The sequence below is a fragment of the Panthera tigris genome, chromosome C1, assembly GCF_018350195.1.
Source record: "Panthera tigris isolate Pti1 chromosome C1, P.tigris_Pti1_mat1.1, whole genome shotgun sequence".
NCBI lineage: Eukaryota > Metazoa > Chordata > Mammalia > Carnivora > Felidae > Panthera > Panthera tigris.
The window spans coordinates 42,475,325-42,500,776 of NC_056667.1; the positions used below are offsets into that span (position 1 = coordinate 42,475,325).

Sequence of the window (25,452 nt, forward strand, 5' to 3'; positions counted from 1 at the left end):
GTTCTCATTGTCCTTCTAGAAGATTTTCTTTAGTTCCTGGGTATTCAAGCTAGTAGAATCTTATTCTTCTAGCTCCACTTGAATCTATGCTCAATGTTAAGACAAGAGATGCATCTCTGAGTTGGCCCCTGTCCAGTCCTGTGAATCATAGCAGCTTTCAAGTTTGAGCTCAGAGAAAACTAAAATCTGAGGTCAAAGAAGGCAAAATATTTCCTTTTCCTCTTGTAAGTTTTTGAGTTATTGATGTAATGGAAACAGCTCTGGGTTCAAATGCAGGCTCTGCATTTGCTTTCTCAAGGTACTTGCCTGTTTACATCATGGAAAGAACCTAGGCTGTGGGGAAGGGTGAAGCTGGCCATTTTACTCAGTTAAGCGCTTCTCAACGGCCTTACCTGGGAATGGCACCAGTAGCAGCTCTTCTCCTGTAGGATTGTCAAGCTCAGAGTGTAATGTATGTGGTCCAATCAGGTCGCAGTAGTAGAAGCCTGTGAAAGATCCTTTACATGAGCCATTCATTCATTCGGGGCATTGGCAATTAGGTTGAGCAAGTGGTCCCAAGTTTGAGTTATTTATCCTTCTTCCCTGTCCAGTAGGAGGGCAGCCAGGTAAGGTAGTTGTGGATGCTCTGCCCACAGGCTAGAACAGGTATGGGGAGAGCTTGTATGGGGAGTGGAGATGTCAAGTACCACCTAAACCTAGCCCCACCACATTCTACCGACAAAGCCCCTGGCGCCAAACAGTGTTGCTTCAGCTGCTAGTAGTTAATGCTCCTTTACTTGGAAACGTTTTCAGCTCCTGGGAGCAATATGGTGCCGCCAGGGCTCACTCCTCACCCGCCTTGTCTCCCTGCGACTGGGGTCCGCATGCACCCTACTCTCAGCCCAATTTACCGTCCTTCAAGGCTCACCAGGGTCAACGTGGGTGTGGGGGCGGGGGAGACGGGGAGGGCGGAGAACTTTTCCGGGAAGGGGCCCAGCAGGGTCTTGGCTGGAAGCCCTGTTAGCCACGGCCCAGGACCCCAGGGTGGGAGAGTGAACGGAAAGGTACTCGTGCCTGGAGAGGTTGCAAAATCCTCAGTCATGAGGAAGAAACTGGGCTCAGAGGCACTTGGGTGAAGGGGCCCTTTCCCCAGCCCTCCTTTCAGGTGCTGGGGCCTAAAGGGGGTCCAGTTCCACTGCGGAAGGCGGGAACTAGGAAGCGTTGCGGGCTAGACACCCCGCCTTCCCAGGCTCTGGGTGGAGGGGGGTGGCCTGGTACGGCGGCCCCGCCGCGGCGGAGAGGGGGAGAGGGGTCGCTGCGGGGGCTCTGCCTCCCGGGAAGTGGGGCCGGGCCAAGCCCACGAGCGGAGGGGGCAGGCCCTCTCCCCTTCCCCGCGCCTGCGGGGACCCTACGCCTGTGTCCGGAGGAGGCCGGCGTCCAGCAGATGCACGCGGTGTGGAGGGGGGAGCGGGGGAGAGGCGGGGAGGAGAAAACCCACAACAAAACTTGCGTCGCCGAGCTCACGGCTCGACTTGAATGGAAGGAGCCCGCGCCCGCGGAGCGCAGCGGCGAATCGGGACAGCGCGTACGGCCGGCAGGGCGCGGCGCGGCGCGGGGGCGCAGCAGGTACCCGGCGCGGGTGGGCCAAGGGGTCCGGGCAGAGCCTGGGCGGTGGACTCGGACTTCCCGCCTGGTCCGGATGGTCCCCGCAGCTCCCCCCGGGCGGGGCCGCGGCATCCAGTCCCCGAGGTGGGAGCCCTGCACCGGGGCTCCCCGGTGCGCGGCCGAGAGTCCTACCTTGGGAGTGCGACCCCTCCGCGATCGCGACCCGGGCAGGGGCCTTGTCTCCTCTCTGGCCACAGGCTGGTCCCAGCCCTCGCGCCCCCCCCCCCCCCCCCCCCCGTTGCGCACATCTGGAAAGAATCTGAGGGCGGATGGGAGGGGAGTGGGGTGGAAGGACGCGGGCTGGTGACCGGGAATGTGGGGGCAGGTGGAACTGGGGAGGGGCGTAGACCCCTGTACTTAGAGCCCAGGAGCGCGTCTTACTATATCAGCTCACCCCAGTTAGTTCGCCCTTCGCCCTCGTCACAGACAGAGAAACTGAGGCCTAGAGAGGGGCAGAGATATGTTTCCAGGAAGGGCGGACAGGTGAGGCGGAGCCCGCGCGACAGCCGCTCGGACCCGCTCGGGGCTTGGCTCCCCAGCCCACCGCCGCGCACTCGCCAAGCCAGAGCTCTCAGCTGGCACCTGGTGTCCGTCTGTCTACGCGGCTGCCTGCCCGCTGGGACAGCTGGACTGAGCGGGGGTCGGGGGCGGGGGGGCGTGGAGCGCGAGGAGAGGGAGGTCGGCGCCCTCCAGCGAAAGCGGCGGAAGTGCCAGGTTGTAGGTCTTGGAACCGCCAGGCTGGGGAGGGGGGTTAGAATACCTGATGCGCCGTCAGGTGGAAGAGGAGGTGGCGGCGGCCGCGAGCTCTTGGCATCAGCCTGGTCTGGGGGGTGGGAGTCGGCAACCGCCGCGACTTAGGGACAGGAGCAGACGCGGCAGGAGAATGAGAGCGGCGCTGACCGTCCCGGGTCCCCAAGGCATAGAGGGATGCGCGCCTGGCGCTCGGAGTGCATCATGGACCTGTTGAGGCCCCCGCAACCTGAGTAGCTGCTCTTGGACTTGGGCAGGCGGGGGAAGGTGAAGCAGTGGTTTAGCAGCTCCAAGAGGCACCACTGCTATGAACCAGGAGAGCCTTCGGGTGGTCATGTCCCCTTTTAAGGACCCAGTCTATTCTAGTCTAGAGTGCAAGTTAAGAAATGTTAGATTCAGGAAGCCTTGGTGGCTCAGTCGGTTAAGCGTCTGGCTTCAGCTCAGGTCATGATCTCTGGGTTTGTGAGTTTAAGCCCCGCTTTGGGCTCTGTGCTGACAGCTCAGAGCCTGGAGCCTGCTTGGGATTCTGTGTCTCCCTCTCTCTCTCTGCCTGTCCTCCTTCTCTTTCTCTCTCTCTCTTGCTCTCTCTCCCTCTCAAAGATAAATAAACATTTAAAAAAATTTTAAAAAGAGAAATGTTAGATTCAAATGGCTGTTTTCACAAAATCTTGTGGGAAAATACTTTGTGCTTTGTATCTGAATCTTAGGTAAGGGGTGACTAATGGTGGTGCCTTAAAGCCTAGTAGAGTCATACTAAGACCTCTGACCATGACCTGCCTGGTGCCCTTGATGGCTCCCTATCACCAGCACCTTAGCATAGTGGCTGATGCCTTTGGAGACTTGGACCTCTGGTCACATCCTCAATCCCCTGCCCCATCCAGTTTACCCTTCTTTATTATTTTTTTAAAAATGTTTATTTAATTTTAAAGAGAGAGAGACAGAGCACGAGCAGGGGAGGGGCAGAGAGAGAGGGACACAGAATCCAAAGCAGGCTCCAGGCTCTGAGCTGTCCCCACGGAGCCCTACATGGGGCTGGAACTCACGAACTGCAAGATCATGACCTGATCCGAAGTTGGCCGCTTAACCAACTGAGCCACCCAGGCACCCCTGTTTTCCTTTCTTTAAAGGCACCTCCCTCTTCTCCCATCCCCACACTGTACCTTTGCTCATGTCCTTCCCTCTGTCTGGAGTGCTTTTCCTCCCTTTGTCCATCTGGAGAACTCCTACTCAGTCTTCAAGAACAGTTCAAGGCTCTGGGAAGGAGTCAGAAGACACAAACTCTAGTCCTGGCCTTAACTTGAACATACTAATCTGTGAACTGAGGGGGTCAGACTAGATAATTTTGCAAATCTTTTCCAACTCTGCCTTTCACAAATTCATTTCTTCATTCCGCAAACATTTCCTGAACACTCACTCCATGCCTGGGGAGTCAGGAAAGGCTCAGCTGAATCTTGCAGGATTCAGTGGGCCAGCGGTGCTGTGGGAGCACCAAAGAACTTCCTCACCCAAAGGGGAGCGACAGCTTCCCAGAGCAGGGGCGTTTGAGTAGGAGTTTGATGGGGATGGGCAGCTATGGGAGCCCCTTTGTGCTTGAGTTTCCTATCTGCAGAGTAGGAAGATTATGTCTTAGTTTTGGGATTTCTATTAGAGGCAATAAGATGCAGCTATCTTGGGCTTAGCACCAAGTGGGGGATTAGTGAATTTTTACTGTATTTGAGTGGAGGAAGAAGGTGCCGCTAGGGGCTGAGGATCTGTGTCCTGATTTGGGTCTCCCTTCCCCTTCCTTCTTCTAGTTTTGCCTTAATCTCCACTTAAGCGCTTCTGGGCCTTAAGGTTTGGTTCCCTAGGGGAGGTAGGTGCGGTGAGAGGCAGCTGGTCCCAGGAACTTCCTCAGTAACAGGGACCCCATGTGTATTGCACTAGCCCGATGCCAGCAACAGGTGGACATGTCATTTCATTTAATTCTCACGAGGAGCGCCCATCTCCATTGCCTCATCTCACGAGGAGCGCCCATCACGAGGCTCAGGTGGTGAAGTGGTCTTGTCCAGACTCACATGGCCGACAGGAGTAGAGCCCATGCCCTTCTGTTGCTAAGGCGCTCCCTGATAGAGAGCTCACTGCAGGCCGAGCTACCCCTCTAGCTGGCCATTTGCTGTCCCAGTGGTGTAAATTGTGCCTCACCAGGGCCTCCTCACTCAGGACACGAAGAGGCCAGGGGCCGCTCTCTCCTTTGTTCTTCCCTCACACAGCTCCAATGTGGCTGAGCACACAGAAGGGGCTTTAGGGGCTTATTTGGCTCAACATTCTTAGAAGAACAACAACAACAAATCGAGACTCAGATGGGCCAGGATGTGGCCAAGGCCACACAGAAAACCAGGTGGTGGAGCTGGGGCTGCCCAGGATCCCAAGTTGCAGAGGATGAGGTGGGACTCTCTAGGCCCTGTCTGTTCTTCCTCCCTCTCCTGTCCATCCAGCTCATCCTCTCCATCCCAACACGTCTCTCTGCCCAGACCAGGCTTGTTAGCCCTTGCCTGTACCGTTGCACAGCCTCAGAGAGCTCCTCACTGGTCCATCCATAAACCTGCCCATGCCACTCTCCTGCTCTTCAACGGCTCCTCATCTTTCCTAAGATCCTAAGATGAGGATCCCTCTCCCTAACTAGGCTTTCAAGTCCCTTCTTGGCCTGGACTGCCCACCTGCATCACTCCCTGTCCCCAACACCCACCAGACGCTCTAGCCAGCTTGGTGGAGTTCACCACATGGGCTCTTTTGCACCTGGGCCTTTGTACATGCTGACCTCCTTGCTTATATCACTCTTTCCCTTTTGCCTGATGTTCACCCTTTATGGCTAAATAAGGCATCACTTCTTCTGGGAAGCCTTGTTGGCCCCAGGCAAGGTTAGGTCTCCTCGGGGCCCCTATGGACTCTGGTTTCCCTCCATCACACCTCTGATGACACTGGGATTATAATACTCAGTTTACACCTATGTCTATTACATCCATGCCAGCACTGCCTGATAGAAATATAACGTGAGCCATAAATGCAAGCTGCGTACGTAATATGAAATTTTCTAGAAGCCAGGTTAAAAAAATAAAATGTGACAGGTAAAATTAATCTTAGTAGCTTATTTTATTTAGTTTATCCAACATACATGATTAATATAAAAATAAATGAGATGTGTGAGATACCCTAAATATTAGTGATATTCTACATCCTCTTTTGTACTAGTCTGTGGAATCTGTATATACTACGGATTACACTTATAGCACCTCTCAATTCATTCTAGCCACATTTCAAGTGCTCAGTAGCCACATATAGCCACTACTTTGGACGGTGCTGGTGTGAGCTTCTTAAGGGCGGGAGCCCAACCCGAGTGCTCTCTCTGGGTCCTTAGTGCTCAGCTGTGCTTGGCCCAGTGAAGGGGCCACGTAGCATTGTGGTTAAGGCCCTGGGCTGGGAGCTCAGCTTCACCATTTAACAGCTGTGTTACATTGGCCGATCCCATTGGGCCTCAGCTCCCTCATCTATAAAGTGATGGTGATAACATTTTCAATATGGTTCATACTGTTAATATAAACAGATACAGTTTTATAGGTCTTCACGGATACACACCGAAGGGGAGGGAGGAAAAATCGCTGGTCCGGTGAGTGCACAGGATATGTGGGGAGGAACCTTCTCCCTGGCCTCCTGCCCTGGTTGATTTGGGGACTGTGCCCACACTCCCCCCTCCCAGAGCCCTGGTCCGCAGTGGGGTCACACACTGGTCTAATGCTGGTGGCTCCGGGGACTGAAGGCTTTTGAGCTAGTGGGGGGTGGGGGGGGTGGAGGGGAGGAGTTACAGTGTGCATGGGGATGATGGTCTGTAGACTGGCTGAAGATTCATTGCCCGTTTGGTCAGGGGATGGGGAAGCAGGGGTGTGGTAGGGTGGGCATAGGGCCAGGCTGCGGCAAGTGATCCTTACTGCTGCCAACCGACCCCTGGGGCCCGGGAGCTGTGTGTGTGCTAGTAGGCTCCCTGGTTTTCTGCCGGGCCAGCAGCTGGGGTCTGAGTCTGCTTAGACCTCGTAGACCTATATGGAGTCAGACAAGCCTGGCTGCTGCCCCTCTTCTCTCTCCTCACACATCTCTCTCTCTGTCTCTCTCTCTGTCTCTCTCTCTCTCTCTCTGGCTTACCAGGGCTCACCCAGTCTGGGGTGGAGGGAGGGGCAGTAGTTATTGAATTGGGCTCTGCTTCCCCCTCTAGACTGAGAGCAGGGAACTTTGCCACCTCACTTGTGTCCCCTGTGCCAGCACAGGGCTGAGGGCATACAAGACCTCACCTTGGAGAGCTGGCTGAGCCAATGAGTGAGGCAAAGCAGTGTCTGAAATACTGCAATGGCCACAGGGCAGCAGGAATTCGTAGGAGGCTGGAGTCTGCAAATCTGCGGGGAGGTGGGCCTGGGACTGGACTGAAAAGCACAAGCAGGATCTGGACAAGAGAAGAGGAAGGCGCAGGGGGTTGTGGGGTGGGCAGTGCCCATGGATCAGATATTAGTGGTAGGAAGAGCTAACATTTATTGAGCACTTAGGGTATACAGTATGTGCATCTCACTGACTCTCATGGTGTCTCCACGAGGGTGGACAGGTGAGGAAGCTGAGGTTTGGTGGGTGACAAAACTTGCTCAGGGTCATACAACTGAGAGCCAGAGCCGACTGCAGCCCTGGCTAGTTGGCTCCAGTGCCTGCCTTCCTAACCGGACATCGGCAGCGGTGGCCAGCTCCCAATTTACCCAGGCCCAGCATCTTCTAGCCGTGTGGGGTGTGGTCCCCGATCTAGTGCCTTGGAGAGAGCCTCAGACTGGGGCAGGGGTCCCCTGGGGCTGAGCGCCTGCCATGTACCTGCATTTGTAATTGCTGCAGCAGTGACAGCAGCACCGCATCACCCAGGAGGTACCAGGTGCTTCACATCTGTCACCTTGCTGACTGCTCCCGGATGCTGTGGGTTTAGATGTATTATCTGCCTTGTAAGGTGAGGAAATAGGCCTGGGGGGGTCAGAGCCACTAAGTGGTGGAGAGGGATTCAAACTGGGGTCTGTGGGACTCTAGAGTCAGCGTACCTGAGCTATGGCCTGTCACATCATCCCAGAGATGTTTGCTAAGTGCCTTTCTGTAAAGAGAACTCCAGAGACCAGCCCAGAGCCCAGCTAGGTCCATGGGCTGCTAAAGATGGAAGCCTGCATCTTCCTCATGGCCTGAGGCCATCCCCAATGCCCCACCCCTGCTGCTCTAGGGGGCTATGCAGTGCTCAGGAGTGGTCCCTTGCAGGTGACAGCAGGCTCTGGTGAGGCCAGCTGAGAGTGCAAACATCAGGAAGGGACTTGGAAGGCCCCGGGGATGGCAGCAGCACCATTCACTGATGCCTGCCCTACGCCCGGCTCCACCCAGACACTGAGGGTGGCTCACAGCCCTACATGGGAGAAAGACACCTTCACGTATTCACAGCCCAACCCAACTCATACCCTGGGGGAACAGTGATGGAGAGCCCTGGGGCAGCTCAGAGTCTTCCCAGGGGACACATCACTGGTGTTGGTTCTTAGAGAAGTTGCTAACTGCACAAGAGAGGGAGAGGGCATTCCAGGCAGAAGGAACAGCATGTGCAAAGGCCTGGAGAGAGGAACTTCTAGATAGACCTGTATGACTGGGGTGCGGGTGCTGGAAGAGAGACAGGGTCAAGCCCTGAACATCCTAGAACAGCAAGCCGAAGAGCTGGGATGTGCCCCACTGCTGCTGGCCCGCCATGGCCTGTGGCTCTGGATGAGATACAGGGCCTGTCAGCCCCGCCTGTGCCAGGGCAGCAAGAGCTCCACAAAGTCCTGGCCAACGCCTGCAAGTCACAGTTCCTCCCGGGCCACAGATTCCCCTTCTGTGAAATGGGTGTCCGGTGCTCAGGGCCAGGACTGGTAAGGGCTGCTGGAAGTTTTGCAGACTTGCCTAAGGACAGGGCTTCACCTCCTCCCTCCAGAGGGTAGCCCTGATGAGGGGGAGGTGGGTAGGGAAGGGAGGGTGGCAGCAGATCGGATGTGTGCCCAGGATCCCTGGGTAGGCTCTGTCTTGTGCCTAGGAGGGCCTTAGTATGACTTCCATAGGCCCTAGCCCTGTGCCTGCTGTCCCTAACAGGTGAAGTCTGACTCACCCCCTCCTGCAGGCACCATGGCCCGGAGCAGGGCACTGCTGTTCCTGTTGCTGTTGCCATCGCAGCTGCAGCTGGGACCAGTGAGCACGGTGAGGTCTCCGGGGTTTGGTCGAGGTGGTGCCCACAGCCTGAGCCCTGAAGAGAACGAATTCATGGAGGAGCCAGTATTGGTCCTGAGCCCCGAGGAGCCAGGGCCTGGCCCTGCCACCATCAACTGCCCCCGAGACTGTGCCTGCTCCCAAGAAGGTGTTGTGGACTGTGGTGGCATTGACCTGCGTGAGTTCCCGGGGGACCTGCCTGAGCACACCAACCATCTGTCTCTGCAGGTGAAGCCGCCATTGCAACAGCGGTCACCAGGGGCTGCCCTCTACACTCGCGGCTCCTGTCCCAGAACCCCCAGTTCCTGTGGCTCCCTGTGGGAAAAAAGGACACAGATCTGCCTGGCAGCTGACCCTCTGAATAGACGGGGTGCCCAGACACCATTACAGGCCAGGAGAACAAGAGAAAGTCGACCCTGATAGATGCTCCCCAGCTGAGGTGCAGGCTAGATTTTGAGAAGTGGGACACAGTGTTCCAGATGGGGGACTCTGGGAGTGCTGGTGCACCCAACTTTGTGTGGCCCAGCAGCTCTGGAGGAGAGAGAGGGGCTCTCATACCCACTTCCAGAGATCAAGCCTAGTGAAGGGAAGTGATCTGCCCAATGGTCACTCAAACTGATAGGTCTAGGGTGATGGTGTAGGGAGCCCGTGGCCAGGGTAGCCCATGAGGGAAAGGGACAAGTTAAGGACAACACTTACTGTTGGTTCATTCACTCATTTATTCATAAAAGTCTCCCGGGTGCGTGCTCGATACGTCTGGTGCTGTGTCAGATGCTGGGCGTGTGGGGAGGACTTGAACAGCCTATGGGGGAGGCAGAGATCTAAACAGGTAAAGACAACAGATGGAGACAGAAGGACTAGTGCTGTGGGGCCCATAGCAGTTCCTAGTCTGGCCCCAATCCAATTCAGGAAGGCTTTTGGAGGAAGGTTTTAAAGCATTCCAAAGGGAGTGAGGACCCAGGTTCCTGCCCCCAACCCGAGAAAGGGAGCCAAAAGTAGTTTCTGGCTTGTGGTGGGAAGAATGGCTGAGGATGCCTGTCATCCAGTGGGAACATGAAGGGAGCGGGTCTAGAGGGGAGGCGGCACTCCAAGTTTGAACCACCTGGAGATGCTCCCATCTGGGCTCCTAGAAGGTGGGACCTGCATGCCTGTTGTGGTCACTGCTGTGCCTCCAGCGCTGAGACCCGGGCCTGGCCCAGACCCAGGGCCTGTCTGCATGAGGGTGAATCCCAAGGGAGGTGCCCAGCAGAGGGACTGGCTCCTGGGACTGGGACTGAGGGTGGGGGCAGGCCTCTAGTGAGCCTGCCTCCTCACCACCCCTGGCCCTTACTCCCCAGAACAACCAGTTGGAGAAGATCTACCCCCAGGAGCTCTCCAGATTGCATCGACTGGAAACTCTGAACCTCCAGAACAACCGTCTGACTTCCCGAGGTGAGGGATCACCCAGAGCCCAGGAGAGGGACACGAGGGGGTGGGGACTGGTGCCCATGGGAAGAGCTCCATCCTGCAGATCCTGGGATACGAAAAACAGCAGGGCTGGACTGGCAGCAGGGCCTCACGGCCAGGGGCTCCCTGAGGTTGCCTGAGAGTCACCCCTGTGGGTTTCTGAGAACTGGGAGTTGGGTCAGAGGAAAGGCTGAGATTCCCAGGACCTTTCTCACAGACTCTTTATTTTTATTAATATTTTTTTTTAACATTTATTTATTTTTGAATGAGAGAGAGAGAGAGAGAGAGAGAGAGAGAGAGAGAGAGAGAACGCGCGGAGGAGGGGCAGAAAGAGGGGAAGAGCCTGAAGCAGGCTCCGGGCTCCGAGCTGTCAGCACAGAGCCTGACACGGGGCTCGAACTCATAAACCGCAAGATCATGACCTGAGCAGAAGTCAGACACTTAAGCGATTGAGCCACCTATGCACCACTCTCATAGACTCATATTCACAGAAGGCCTTCAGAATCAAAGATGCGTAGAACACTCACATTGTAAAAAGTTATTTTTTTCTGATGATGAAAATAATTTATAACAGAAAATTTGGAAATGTAGAAAACAAAATGGAAAAGAAAAAACCCACTTATAATTCTGCCACGTGAAGTTAATCACTACTAACGTTTGGGTATGTTTCTTTCTACTTTACTTATATACTGTAAGATTCACCCAACATAAAAGTACAATTTGACGAGTTTTGGTAAGTTTACATAGTTGTACAACCATCACCACAATTCAATCTAGTCTCTTTTCTTTTTGTTTTTTCATTTATAGCTGAGCTTACAGTTTAGATATTATAACTGTCATAACTGCTCTGCTCCACTTAGCAGTTAGCAAAGCAGCATTTTTCATGTTGCAAAAAACTCTCAGTGGCCATCATTTCACACGGCGGCAGCCGGGTATTCCACAGAGGGACCCTGCACGGTTTATGTAACTGTTCCCTCTCCTTAGATGCTTGGGTGCGTCCCAGCATCTGAGGGTCTGGGAGCCCGGAACTGAGTGTCAGAGGCTGGCCTCAGGACTGGAGAAGGGCCAGTTTGGCTGGGCTCCCAGCAACAGCCGAGTCCTGACACTACAGCTGCCAGCTGGGACAGGGATGGGCCAGATGGTGGCGGGGGTGGGGGGGCACAGGGGCCACAGCTCTGCCCTGCAGAGGTATGAGGAGGGTCTCTGATCCTCTAGGGCTGCACCTGAGGAAAGCACTCCTTCCTGATGGGGAAGGGTGGGGATGGGTCCTCTGCCCCGTGGCCTGACCTTATGAGGACCCATTCCCACGTGGGTGCCCCCGAGCAGGTGAAGAATTGGTCGTTTGTGAGTAGACACTGTCTACCTGCTCCTCTGAGCCGGGGCTCCTGGGAGCAAGGGGAAAGAAAACAGGGCTGCTGGACTGGTTGGGAAGGGATCAGAACCCAACATGCCTCAGGGAGGGCCCTCCTGGTCCTGGCAAGTGGGGTGGGCACTGGGGGGGTCGGTGGTGGTGTGCTCCCTTGTAGCATCTCCTTCATCCAGGGCTCTGACCGATGCCTGTCCTTTGAAGGGCTCCCGGAGGAGGCGTTTGAGCATCTGACCAACCTCAACTACCTGTACTTGGCCAATAACAAGGTAAGGGGCCCCCTGGTGTTGGAGGCTGAGCTCAGGTCGCTGGGTCCCCATTGCTGCTTAGACATGGTCCCGGTGAGACCTCACACCTCACTGCAGGGCATCAGAGTGGTCAGATAATGAAAACGGAGGCCAAGGCCTTACAGAAGTGCAGGAAGGTGATAGCCACTTGGAGGGCTTCCTGGAGGAGATGGCATTTGAGCAGGGCCATGAAGGGTAACGGGATTTCAGCCAGGGGGCCTAAGGGGGAGACACTGCCAAAGAGAGCATGAGAAAAGGCACGAAGGCACTCAACTTCAAAATATTTGGTGTGTCCCAGGGCTCTGTCCTGGCCTCTTCTCTCTGAGGTCTCTCGAGGTGACCCATCCCCTCCCCAGGCTTTAGCACCCATCTACATCATGGCCATGTCCAGTGGCAGCCCCCAGCCTTTTCCACTCCTCCCACAGGAGAGTCAAAGATCCACCCGCCTCCTCGACATCTCCCCTAGATGTCTAATGGAACTAGAACTCTGCTTGCCTCCCACAACCCTGAAAGCCCAATTCTCCTGCGGCCTTCTCCCCCGCCCCCCATAAAGGTCATCTCCAACCACCTACAGCGCCGCTCAGCTGAGCCACAAATCCAGGGCGCTTTGCTCACCCACGCCTAATCCCACTGCACAGCCTCGGCTCCCCTCCGGCCCCGGTCCACCAGCCTGCACCACGACGGCCCTGCTTCCCTGTTTGCTCCTCCTTCTCCACAGAGAAGCCAGAGTGACCTTTAAAAATCACACCTGCTTCCACCCCTCCAACCCGCCTTCCCCATCTCAAAGTTCCTGAGGCTTTACTTTCCACACAGAATGAAAGCCACACTTCTCCCCATGGCAGATGGCCTGTGTGTGGGCCCGCCTGCCTCTCTCAACTCCTATTCCCACTCACTCCCTCTCCTCCAGCCCCCAAACCTGGCAACCCCCAGGTGGGGCCTATACTCGCTGCCCCTGCTGCCATGGGTGCTCTCCCCTCAGATGGTATTAATGGTGCCTTCATGCCTTAAGTGTCACCTGTTCCCCGAGCACCCAACCCAGTTATTCTGTCTTCAGCCTGTTTTAACTCGCTATCACTATTGGATACTTTTGTGCCTTGTTTATTGTCTTCTCCATTGAGATGTAAGCTTTGGGGGTGGGGGTGGAGGCACTTCTCTGTCTTGTTCCTCAGGACACGTCCAGCTCCTGGACGCATGCCTGCAGTGTTGCAGACTCAGGGACTACTGTTGAATGAATGAAGGCTAGACACTGGGCAGGGGGAGGGGGTGTCTGGAGAAGTGGGTGCTCACTGTAGCTGGACAGAGGGTCTGTGTCAGGGAGCGATGAGGGGAGAGGCCAAGAGGACAGGCAGGGCAGGGGACTGGCCTAGGGGGCTTTGAATGTTTAGGGCTGTGGGGGGCCACGGAGTTCTGTTTTTGCACACTCAGGGGAGCGGGACAGGCTTCCAGTTTAGAAAGATGGCTCTGGTTGCAAAGAGGAGCCCAGATGAGCAGCAGGCAGTGGGACCCAGAGCTGGCCTCTGCCCGCCATTGGTCTTTCTGCCCCAACTCTTCCCTTTCCAGCTGACCTTGGCACCCCGGTTCCTGCCAAACACCCTGATCAGCGTGGACTTCGCTGCCAACTATCTCACCAAGATTTACGGGCTCACTTTTGGCCAGAAGCCAAACTTGAGGTCAGAGGTCAGACAGGGGCCCTGGGCTCAGGCTGGGGAAGGGGGAGAAGCTGAGACACTCCCAGCCCCAAGCCAGGCAGAGGACAGGCCCGGGCATGCTGGGCAGTGCAGGCATGATGCCCTTGCTCAGGGCTGTGGTGAGGGATGACCATGGGCTGCAGGGGCACAGGATCTGAGGAGTGAAAGCAATCAGTCCAAGAGGCAAGGACAGAGAGTGATGTCTGTGGAACTGTGGGGAGCTGGGTGGAGGGTCTTTCCCTCCTTCCCCAGCCCCTGTGGGAAGGAAGCATCTTCCAGCAGACAGAGCTGCCCCTCCCCAAGAGCTGCTTTGGGAAGAGTAGCACAGGTGTGTGAGCAGGGCAGGGTGGTTGGGGGGGGGGCAGGTACTGACAATCCCTGGTGCTGCTTCCGTCCCTGAATCTGTCATCTCACTTGATTCTCTCCATGGGGTCACTGTGCCATGGTCCCATCCTACAGATGAGAAGGCTGAGGCCCAAGAGAGGCCACACAGCAAGAATGACTTCTTTTATGTTTAGAATATCTTCTCTTATTTTTTATCTTTGCTCCTTCTAGTATGTTAGTTCCATGAAGGCAGGGTCTTGTTGGTTGTGTCCACTGCTTATATCTTCAGAGTCTAGAACAGTCCTGACACATAGGGACAATCACTATATATTTGCCGAATGAATGAGAGTTCACCTCCTCTGAGCCAGGCCCTGTAGTGGACACTTGAGACAAAGAGGTAGCGGGGATAGCCCCCATCTGTGGGAAGTCCTGCAGAACTCAGAGCCAGCTGCTTGGGGTTGGCACACAGGATTCCAGGGCTGCAACAGTCAGGCAATGACTGAGAACCTTGAAGGGTGTGGAGGAGCACAGACTAGGGGTCAGGAAATCCTGTTTCTGCCACTGACGTGAGGGGGCAGCCTCTGGTGGGTCCTTGGTCTCCTTGGTTGTTTAGGAGGCACTGGATTAGGTGGGGTCTGAGGTCCTTCAAATGGGAGGAGGGTGCCCTGGGCCCAGGCCCAACCTGAGCAAGGTCGGAAGGCTCATCAGATGAGCTGGTTGGAAGAGGGGTGGGCATGGGTGGGTGAGGACCTGTGCCTCATCCCCCAGGTCCGTGTACCTGCACAACAACAAGCTGGCGGATGCCGGGCTGCCGGACAACATGTTCAACGGCTCCAGCAACGTCGAGATCCTTATTCTGTCCAGCAACTTCCTGCGCCACGTGCCCAAGCACCTGCCACCTGCCCTCTATAAGCTGCACCTCAAGGTGGGAGGGAGAGCATGGGGAGGGGCGGCAAAAGAGCAGGGTCCTGCAGTGGGGGAAGAGCCCAGACCCACACAGGCACCGTGGTGAGGCTGTGGGGCCTTGGGCATATGCCGGAGGGCACAGTGTCCACTGTGGAGAACCAGGCAGAAGCCTGGGTACCTGGCTGTCAATATCACATGCAGCATGCTCCAGGCCTGTGCCTCCTCACATGGTTCCCCTAGACTCCCCTCCACATCTCATCCAGGGCTCCGCCCCTGCCCCTCAGCTGTCCCTCATACTCCCCACCCTCCCACCCCTCAGAACAACAAGCTGGAGAAGATCCCACCAGGTGCCTTCAGTGAGCTGAGCAATCTGCGTGAACTGTACCTGCAGAACAATTACCTGACTGACGAGGGTCTGGACAATGAAACCTTCTGGTGAGCCCCACCTGGGCCCTCCGTGTGAGCACGGTAACCGGGAAGCTGCTCCCTGGGCCCACCCTACCGGGTCCTCTCACACATGCCTGTCACCTACCTGTCCCCCACCAGGTTCCTGGAGAAGGAACTTTGGGCTTGTGCCTTTGCTGACACGTCTGTCCCCAAGAACAAGTGATATGTCTAGAGAAGGCCTGCCCCACTTCCAGTGAGGCTGGCTTCTTGGTACAAAGTTGAAACTGGAGTATACTTGCTGAAGGCAAATATGTTTTCATTTTTTAGGGCCCAGGGTAGCCACAAAAAGCCTTAAACAATTGGTCTTCAAATTGACTTCTATGTGTCAAAAACCATGCTAGATTCTTCCTTCGCCAACGTGTCACTGAATCAACCAAGGACCGGCTCCAAGAGGACTGAGCTCCCCTAGTGAGCTAGTCACAGAGCTGCGTTGAGTTAGAGGCAGGTCCCTCACCATCTCCCTTGGGAGTAGGGGTGGGACCAAACACCGTGGGCCTCGGCCAACCATCCTAATTCCTTCCTGCCACAGGAAGCTGTCCAGCCTGGAGTACCTCGATCTGTCCAGCAACAACCTGTCGCGGGTCCCGGCAGGGCTGCCGCGCAGCCTCGTGCTCCTGCACCTGGAGAAGAACGCCATCCGGAGCGTGGACGCAGACGTGCTGACGCCCATCCGCAGCCTCGAGTACCTGCTGCTGCACAGCAACCAGCTGCACGCGCGCGGCATCCACCCGCGGGCCTTCCAGGGCCTTAAGCGGCTGCACACGGTGCACCTGTACAACAACGCTCTAGAGCGCGTGCCCAGCGGCCTGCCCCGGCGCGTGCGCACTCTCATGATCCTGCACAACCAGATCACCGGCATTGGCCGCGACGACTTCGCCACCACCTACTTCCTGGAGGAGCTCAACCTCAGCTACAACCGCATCACCAGCCCACAGGTGCACCGAGATGCCTTCCGCAAGCTGCGCCTGCTGCGCTCGCTGGACCTGTCTGGTAACCGGCTGCACACCTTGCCACCCGGGCTGCCGCGCAACGTGCATGTGCTGAAGGTCAAACGCAATGAACTGGCAGCCCTGGCGCGCGGAGCGCTGGCCGGCATGGCCCAGCTGCGTGAGCTGTACCTCACCGGCAACCGGCTGCGCAGCCGCGCCCTGGGCCCCCGCTCCTGGGCCGACCTTGCCCACCTCCAGGTAAGGGGGAGGGAAGAGCGGCTGGGTCATGCCCGCGTGAGGTGCTACTGGGATGGCTGCCCCGAGCCCACCCATCTTCTGGGCCCAGGTGAGGGGTGGGTAGGAGGGACTGGCCTTGAGGGGGGTGGGGATGGGGCGGCTGGACCAAGGAAGCGGCTGGCTGGCATGCCAGGATACAGCAGTGAAGGGCTGGTGTGGCCAGGCCGAGCTCAGCACCTGCAGGTACAGGCTTGCAGAGGGCTGTGGGGATAAGAAGTCATGGCTGCAGGGAGGGGGCCCACGGTTCAGGAGGACAGGCGGGGGAGGGGGTGGGCAGGGCCAGTTCAGGTGGCACTGGAGAGTCAGTCTCACCCATCTGAAGGCTCAGGTACAGGTGGCTGGGAAAGGCTGGGCTTGGGGCAGGGGAGGGGGTGAGGCCTGGGAGGCAGGCTGACCTCATCGGGTCTGCAGAGGGCTGGGGGAGCCTGCTTGAGGCGTGCTGGGCTGCTCAGTGGGTGTGCTGCTGTGGCCACAGTTGGAGTCAGGTGGGATATCGGCTGTGAGCGAAACTTCCCACTCAGTGAGGGCTGAAAGGGAACTTGAGAAACCTGGGAGGCAGGGCCTAGGTGCTTCGAGGTCAGGAGCTGCCCCCCACTCTGCTGCCCTACAGGGCCCCCTTCCCAACATGTCCCCTCCCTGTCTTTCAAATGTCACCTCCTTGGGAGGTCTTCCTTCACCACCTATCACCCTCCTCTGCTTTGTTTTTCTTCCTGATCCTCATCCCTCCTGGGCATTAGGTCATCCATCTGCTTGTTTGTTGCCTGCTCTTTTGCTGGAACCCGCGGCAGGCATTTTAGTCTGTCGTGTTCGCAGGACCTCAGTGTGGTAGGCTCACGGTACATGTTTTTCTGGGGAGCTGTCAGGATGAGGATGTCTGAGGGAAACATAGGGGAGAGCCCACAGAATGGGGGGCAGGGAGGTGGGGCCCAGCCCCAAGGGTAGGGCAGGGGTAGTTGGGGGTAGGCAGCTGGCCTTATAGGAGCAGCTGTTAGCCGGGGTCTCTCCTCACCCAGACAGCCCTGCTGGGTGCCAGACACCAGGATCATGTTACCTGTGTCAATCCCTCTTGGTTTTCCTCAGGAGCCCATTCTCAAGGAGCTCGAATCCCATCGTCCTCCCCTCCACACTTGCTCCTCTTGAAGTTTATTTATTTTGAGAGAGAGAGAGAAAATACGAGCAGAGAGGATCAGAGGGGGAGAGAGAGAGAGAGAGAGAGAGAGAGAGAGAGAGAGAGAGAGAATCCCAAGCAGGCTCTGCACTGTCAGCACAGAGCCCGATGTGGGGCTCGAACTCATGAAGCATGAGATCATGACCTGAGCCAAAGGCAGACAACCCACTGAGCCACTAGGTACCGCTTTGCTGCATTTTCTAACTCACTGAAGGGGGTGCCCACAGGAAACCTGGAAGCTGCCCTTGACACCCCCTTTTTCACACCACATACCCCCAACATCCATTGTTACTAAACTCTGCCAGTTCTACCATCGCACCTCTCAACTCACTTCTCTCCACCCCTGCTTCCCATACCCTGAGCCACCCCCCTTTCTCACCTGCACTCCAGCTCCATAGGAGCTCTTCACTCCCTTATTCTGTATGCAGTCGGTAGGTATCTTGAAACATATACACTCACCTTACACTCCTGCTCAGAACCCTTCTGTGGCTCCCCATTGCTCTTAGACCCAGACCAGAATCCTTGCCACAGCTCTCAGGGCTGGCCTGCCTCTGCTCCTGGCTGAGCTCCTTGGTTTCCCAGCCACACTGGGCTTTACTCATACTGGCCTTGCTGCTGGAAGCATAGCACCCTGGGAACACCTCACTCATTCATGCCACAGCCTGTCCCGGGCCTCCACCACGTAAGACACAGCTCTAGAACTGAGAACCTGACAGGGAGTAAGGTAGATGGTGGGTCATTACCATCTTAGAGCCTATAATATGCCTAGGACTTAGTTCAGGTGTCATCTCCTTCAGGAAGCCCCCAGTGATGGGCAGGTATGTGAATTCAGTCAGGGATGAGGTGTCTGGTGGGGGGATTCTTCCTTACACTGTCAGATCTTTCTATAAGCAGCTGCCCCCACTGCTTCAGAGCCCCTGCCTGTGCTGGCTGCTGTACTCCCCTGACCCAAGCCTGGGTCGAGGCCACTCCCCTGGTCTCCCTCAACACAGCCAATTCCACCAGCTGTCATTGTCAGATTCTGTGTGCATCTCCTCCGCCACCCTGACCTCCAGTGCCAGAGGCAGCTTCTAGTGGATTCCATTTCCCCAGCACCTGCGGGCATGAGGATGTTCGGAATGAATGAGGAAGTGCCAGAGCTGTGTGGAGGGGACACAGTGGGGAGCAGGGAGCCCTGCTGGGTAGAGGAGGTGACCGGGAGGCTCCCTAAAGTGTGAAGCTAGTTTTCCCCCTTGAATCTTGAATCTAGATTCATGGCCCCCAGTTCCTGACCCTGAGCCCCCTCCTGTCAGGGTGAGGAAGGGAGATTAGAGATGATGGAATCCCACCTGTGCCTGCACAGGTGTGTGTCAGAGCGAGTATGTGCAGACAGCCTGAGGGGCAGGCAGTGAGCTGGGCCCACGCACGTCCAGGTCTCCTGCCTGCTGCGCGTTTGTTCTGCTTCCTGGGAAAACCACCCCATTTCCCTGTGCACCTGCTTCCTGGACTCCAGGCATGTGGTGATCCCAGGACTGACCAGTCTAGGTCAGTGGGCCTTGAACCCTTGCTCTTGGCCCCTGCCCACATGGCCTCTGAAGGCCACAAATGAGCAACCCCACCTGAATGGACCCCACCCTCACCTTCATCTGGGACCAGTGTGGGAATATGCAACCACTGGAGGACCCCGGGCCTCTGCCCTTCTGGGATCTTCAGTCTGATAGGGGTGACAGGTGTACTAAGGAGGAAGGACTGTGACACTCAGATATCTTGGCTGTGAGTTCATGTGGGAAGACAGAAGGAGCTGGGTAGGGCATATAACAGTTAGAACAAGGGTTTGGAGTCAAGTGCTTTGGGTTCCAGCTTCATACAGGCTGTGTGGCCTTGGACAGATCTCTTAACCCATGTGAACCTCTGTTTCCCCTCCTGGAAAATGGGGACAGTTAAAGGCCCCACCTCACAGGGTTATCATAAGATTTAGATAGGCCAGGTGGTTGGTGGGATCTTTGCAAGATGTTAAGTGTTTTGACTCCCCTGGTCATCTATATAGCTGCTGGACATCGCTGGGAATCAGCTCACAGAGATCCCTGAGGGGCTCCCTGAGTCACTCGAGTACCTGTACCTGCAGAACAACAAGATTAGCACTGTGCCTGCCAATGCCTTCGACTCCACGCCCAACCTCAAAGGCATCTTTCTCAGGTAGGAGGTCCCCTGGGGCACTGCACATGCTCCTCTGGGTTCAACCCTGGCTCTAGTGGGATAGTTGAGGCATGTGGGAACAGCTCCCAGGTAGAGGTCAGTGTTTGAAGCCTGGCTTCACTGCTGACTGGCTCTGTGACCCTGGGTACATCACAGAACCCCCCCCCTGAGCCTCTGTGTCCTCAGCTCTCAAGGGAGGGGACAGTCCTGGCCAAGCCTGGTAAGGTTTATAAGTTTGTAAAAGGTCTTCAGGAACTTTAAAAGCAGTGCATGTGGGCATTATTGATGTTACCGTGGCAGGAAGGGAACCAGGGAGCACGGATGATGGCTGTGCCCGCAGCTGGCCAGGCTGTGCCCTGGGCCTCAGACCCAGCAGAGCAGGTGCTCAGGCCCTTGCTGAGCTCTGGGGGTTTAGAATGATTCTAATGGGGGAGCCAACTCCCCCAGGAAATGAGCTTTGGTACAGTAGAGTCAGGGTGGTTCTTCCCAACACCCTACCTAACCATCCCTTCAACTCAGGGAGAACGGACAGATCTGAGGAGGCAGAATGTGCCCTCCCAGGGGAGTTGTGGCCCAGAAGGCCCCAGGCTGGGTTGGGGTGGAATGTGACCTATGCCTGGGCTTGTGTGGGGGGACGGGGACCAAGGCACAAAGAATTGAGGGGGCCTGATATCAGAGCCCAGCCTCTGCCTCCCTTCAACCCAGGTGTGTCCCTGGCCCAGCTTAACCCTGGCCTTGCCTGTGTGCCACTCCACACCAGGCTTCAAAGTAACCCCAGGCTGGCAGCACCAGAGCCTCAGGCCTTGAGGTTGATCCCAGAGAGAGGTAATCCCAGGCTGAGAGGAGGCACCCGTTTCTGCCACTCCTAAATTTTAGAGCATTTGCAGACGGGGACCTTCCCCTTTTGGATGAGTGGCCCAGCGTCCACTCCTGCCCCGCCAAGCTGTAGCCACACTGAATAGCTGGGACTTTTTATGACACACCATGCTTCTCAGCAGCCCCCGCACATCTTTTATGCTTCCTGTGCCATCTTCCTGGAGAGCTCGTTCCCTCCCCTTTACCGTCTAGGCTGGGTAAGTGTGGGGACTCTGAGGGTTAGGCCTCTGACACTGACCCCAAATGGGTGGCCTGCACAGGTTTAACAAGCTGGCCGTGGGCTCCGTGGTGGAAAGTGCCTTCCGGAGGCTGAAGCACCTGCAGGTCTTGGACATAGAAGGCAACTTTGAGTTCGGTGACGTTTCCAAGGACCGGGGCCAGTTGGAGGAAGAGGATGAGGAAGACGAGGAGGATGAGGATGAGGAGGATGAGGAAAGGCGATAGTGACGGGGTGAACCAGATTTGACATAGGTAGGTGGTCTGGGGGGGTACACTGACCTCTCCCCACCAGCTTCCTGTCCCTGACCCCGGTATAGGTCCTGGGTGAGAGGCTGGCAAAGCTGTGGGAGGCCAACACAGGCTGGGGAACTCTCCAGGGCGATGAGCGCCCTGATGGGACTGGCACAGGCACTGGGATGGTGGAAGCAGGGCATGGATGTGGGGGCCTGGAGGAGGCTACTGTGGCGATCCGGGCCAGAGGCGATGGGGGTGGGCAGTGAGGTTGCAGACAAGCAGAAGGCCTGAAGGGGTTTGGGGGAGCGACAGGCAGACTCCAGAGGCCAGAGTAGTCCTGCTGGGCCAGGGTGAGGGAGAGGACAGACCCCCAGGCCTAACTTGAATTCCAGGTGGACGATAGTACTAGGGAAGCAGATTTGTTCTGGTGGGAGTGTTGAGTTAGACGGGCCTGGAGTGTGCTCGGGAGCTGCCCAAGGGTGGGCCAGGTATGTGGGGCTGGGGCTGGGGGTTGAGGTCTGGGCTGGAGATGGGGGTCCAGACATTATCAGCCTGGAAATAGTCATGAGGCCACAGGAAGCTCAGGGAGCTTGCTTGAGGAGAGTGACAGGCCGTAGCCAGCTGCAAGGGAGCCTGCAGAAGGGGCTGACACAGAGCGGCTACGGAAGGAGGTGGGACAGAGGCAGATTATGTGCATATGCAACACAAGCACCCTACATGTGCACACAGTGCACCAACCGACATGTACCCGTGCTCACACATGTCCAGACATGCATACGTGTGCATGGATAACACACACTCAGGACACAGAGCGCACACAGACACACATACATGTACTCCACGACACATTCACAGGTGCAGGACGTGTGCATGCTTGCACGCACTCGTGTATGCATGTGTCTACACCCGTGCATCCCCACGGCTCTGGTGGAGAGAGTAGCTGTATCAGTGCTGCTGAGAGGCAGGTGGAGGTGAGCACTATCAAAGGCCTGTCAGATTTATCCACAAGAAGGTTACCCGTGACCTTGTGGGGGAGCAGCCTCAAGGGCAGTGGAGGTGGAGAAAGTAGCTGGCAAGGAGTGGACCCAGGGAGCATAGACGACTCTGTCAAGAAATTTGGCTGTAAAGGGATGAGATGAGACGGTGGCACGGGGAAGAGGTGTGAAGTTCAGGAGGGACTCTGTTTACTTTGCACCCTTTTCAGAAACAGGGTTGATGGGAGGGGCTGGCCCGGAGGGGGAGTTAAAGATGTAAGAGAGGAGAGCAGGGAGAAGCTAGCCCTGTGGACACAGTAGGAGGGTCTGGCTTTGGCAGGAGGCTCAGTCCTTCCACTGTGTCAGGAGGGATGAAGGCTGCAGTCACACACAGGACAGTGGCTTGGTGGCTGAGCATGAAGATGCCTTCAGCCTTCTGTTTTCTCTGTGCAACAGGAGGTGCTCAGCAGACCGGGGTGGGTGTGGAGAAGATGGACCATTGGATCCATCCATGGCTGGGGTTTTGGCCAGGTGTGTGGGACAGAAGGGTAAGGAACAAGGACGTTGAGGGTGTTGACAAGAGAATGGCTGCAGTCGTGGACCCCGGGGGTCAGGCTGGGAAGGGAAGGAGGTGCAGACAGGAGGAGGGTGGGTGGGCAGGGCCTCTGGAGAGGGACGTTGGAGAGTGGGAGTGGGCATAGTGTGGTGAGTAGCCAGGAGGAGAGATGTGGTCAGAAGGGAATATCAGAATGAGCTGAGCTGGGGGTCACAGGGTCAGGCTGTGGCCATGTGACGGGGCCCTTGGGCCACTGTTAGGACACTGAAAGCAGGGGCTTGGGTCAGAGTGGAGACTTAAAGGTGGTGGTGAGGATCCCATGGGTGGATGACAGAGGGAGGTGTGGCTGACAGAAGAGTGTGCGTGGGGCGGTTATCCCACCATGGAGAAGAGGCTCTTGGGAATCCCCTTCCTCTGTTCCCAGAGCCCAGGAGTATGAAGTGGAGATCCTTCTCTCTAGGCATTGTCCTCAGGCAGAGCCAGGGGTCAATGATGGGGGTGAACAGCTGTCCAGTGAGGATGCTATATCCCTCATTGAGGGGGATGGGGAGTCCTGGGATGGGAGAGAATCTGTCCTCTCTGGAGGACATTGGCCTCTGTCGGGTCTGTTGAGTGGGGCCTTGGGAGAGGCCCTGGGGAGTGGCCAGAGGGACCTAAAAGCCCTCTAGTCAATACCAGGCCTGGTCACATCAGCAAGAACACCTCTCAGTGGGTGGCCGGCTGGTTCTGGGCTCCCAGGGGCAACTCTGCCTCCTGCCTGCAGTCGCCTGGCCCTCCCAGAGTCCCCTCGGGGAGCCCCCAGCTCTAATCCACCTCCCCAAAGCTGGCACTTCTGCCCTGGCCTCCCTGACTCTCCCACGTGTTCTACAGGACACCGGACCGCCAGACCCCTTTCTGCAGCACGTACCTGTGCCCTGTGAGCCCCACTCTGCCATGCTCACGGACACACCCAGTGCCACCCTCACCAGCCACCCTGCACCCCACTGCCACAACACAGGCTGGACACACAGTCTCCCATTCCCCCTTGTTCCTGTAGCACCCCACGGCCAGACACGTGCAGGCAACATGACACAGTCACACACTGCTGGCTGCACGGAGCAAGCCCACCATACAGTTCCCCTCTCCATCCCACGCCTTCCATTGCCATCATGCCCTTGGACTCCTGCAGACTCAGGGAAGGGTCTGACCCTGCCCTGGCACTCACGGGCGCCTGCTCCCTTCACCTTGGACCCGCATGTGCACACGTGCGCGCGCACGCGCGCGCGCACACACACACACACACACACACACACACACACACACACACGAGTCCCATGAAAACAGCCCTCTATGGCCTATGCCACCGACATATCTTGCCCCAGCCAGAACTGGCCAGAACAGCTTGCCACCTGCTCATCCGTCTGTTCGTCCGTCCACTGGAGAAGACAGAGTTATCTTGGTGCTCTCTGTGGCCAGGTGCCTGCCACCCTCTGGAACTCACAGAAGCTGACTTTTGTTCCTTTTCCTCCCTTTGGGGACAGGAACCTTTGGGACTGCTGCCCTGGCCTGCCTGCCCTGACTCCCAGCTGTCCGGGCAGCCACTCCCTGCCAGGCCCTGGCCGGCCACAGGCATGTCTGTGATGGGAAACCCCATTGAGGCCAGAGGGAAAGTCTCCTGGGGTTGCTGGGGCCTTGGGCAGAAGTCAGGTGGAAGGGCAGTGCCAGGCAAGGAGGAAGGGCCCAGCTGCCCTGATGACATACCTTTTTTATTCTTTGGGCCTGTGGGATGTTCTGGGTGCCTTGGGTTTTTAAATTCTTTTTTAAGAAAAAAAAATGATAAAAAACAAAACTGATTTTTCTTGTTATAGAAAAACTAATATAAAAGCATTACCCCTTTTTGGCAGCCTATGGCCGTGTCCGTGTGTGCTTCCTGCCAGGTGCCAGGCCAGTGCCTGGCTGGGGTGGGCAGGATACAAGCACCTGAGGGCCTTTCCAGACCAGCAGGAGTCGGCACGAAGTTCAGTTCTTGGGCCCACAAAGTAATCACACAGGCAGAGGTCCAGAGACGCAGGGTTTAGTCACGGGTGAGGAGGCCTGGAGGCACGTGTGACCGTCAGCTTGGTGGGGGTCAGCAGGTCCGGCCAGCACCACCACACGGGGCTTGTGAGCTCACTCCGTGCTTCCAGAGGCTGAGCATCTGAGTTCACCCAGAGGGCCGCCTGTGCACTGAGTGGGCACTACTGATGGGGTTTGTCCCCAGGATGGCTGGGGTGGGAAGGGGACTAGAGGCAGGCCTGAGACCTAGAGCAGGGTCTACTTGGGGGCCCAGGTCTTTGCAGGCCTGCCCGGGGAAGAAGTGACGGACACGCCTAGTGCTCCTACTACCCCCAACAGTGCCAGAGTTGGAACTGGAAGGCAGCCCCCGGCTCAGAGCACAGGTGGTGAGATGCCCAGGAAGCATGACCTCCCACTACCGGAGGTGTGCAAGCGTGCTCCTGTCAACCCCAATAAAGACCAGATTCCTGCCTTGTGGTGGGCCAGGCTTCGTTGCTAAAAGGGCCTTAGAGATGTGACACAGGGAAGGGACGTTTAAGCCGGTCCACACCACTGTGGGAATGACTGATAGCTTGACCTCTGACCTCTCTTAGGTGATTAGGCCTGAGTGAAGGAAGGATGCTCCCATGGTGGACCCCACAGCCCCCAGCCCTGCAGCGAGATGGGGATCCTAGGATCGGGGCCCTTCTTGGACTCCTCAGATCATGGCCGTGCGAGGAGGATAGGAAGGAGTTCAGGAGCAGGGGCTGGGAGGCAAGTGCCCTCCTGGTTCTCTGAGTGACTTTGGGAAGCCCATCCCCTCCCCCAGCTTCACACACACACACTTCATGAGCTTCTCTGTGTAAGACTCTGGAGCTAGATG

General features: G+C 56.8%; 1 protein-coding gene and 1 long non-coding RNA gene across 2 annotated transcripts in view; one reads left to right on the forward strand and one right to left on the reverse strand.

Annotated features, from left to right (window-relative positions):
- Positions 1–2,110, reverse strand: part of LOC122241348 — a 16,474-nt gene extending 14,364 nt beyond the window's left edge. The window contains exons 1-2 of the long non-coding RNA XR_006221434.1: positions 2,039–2,110; positions 393–485 (exon numbers count right to left, since the gene is read on the reverse strand). This is a non-coding gene — a long non-coding RNA (uncharacterized LOC122241348). The remainder of the gene's footprint in view (positions 1–392; positions 486–2,038) is intronic.
- On the forward strand, positions 1,568–24,728 carry PODN (podocan). Its single transcript, XM_042997199.1, has 11 exons — positions 1,568–1,605; positions 8,579–8,892; positions 10,002–10,095; positions 11,681–11,745; positions 13,324–13,433; positions 14,544–14,700; positions 15,001–15,116; positions 15,658–16,315; positions 19,549–19,697; positions 20,834–21,044; positions 23,427–24,728. Exons 2-10 carry the CDS (start codon positions 8,584–8,586, stop codon positions 21,015–21,017), a joined length of 1,842 nt encoding a protein of 613 aa, XP_042853133.1. The 5' UTR covers positions 1,568–1,605; positions 8,579–8,583; the 3' UTR covers positions 21,018–21,044; positions 23,427–24,728.
- The last annotated feature ends 724 nt before the right edge of the window (positions 24,729–25,452 follow it).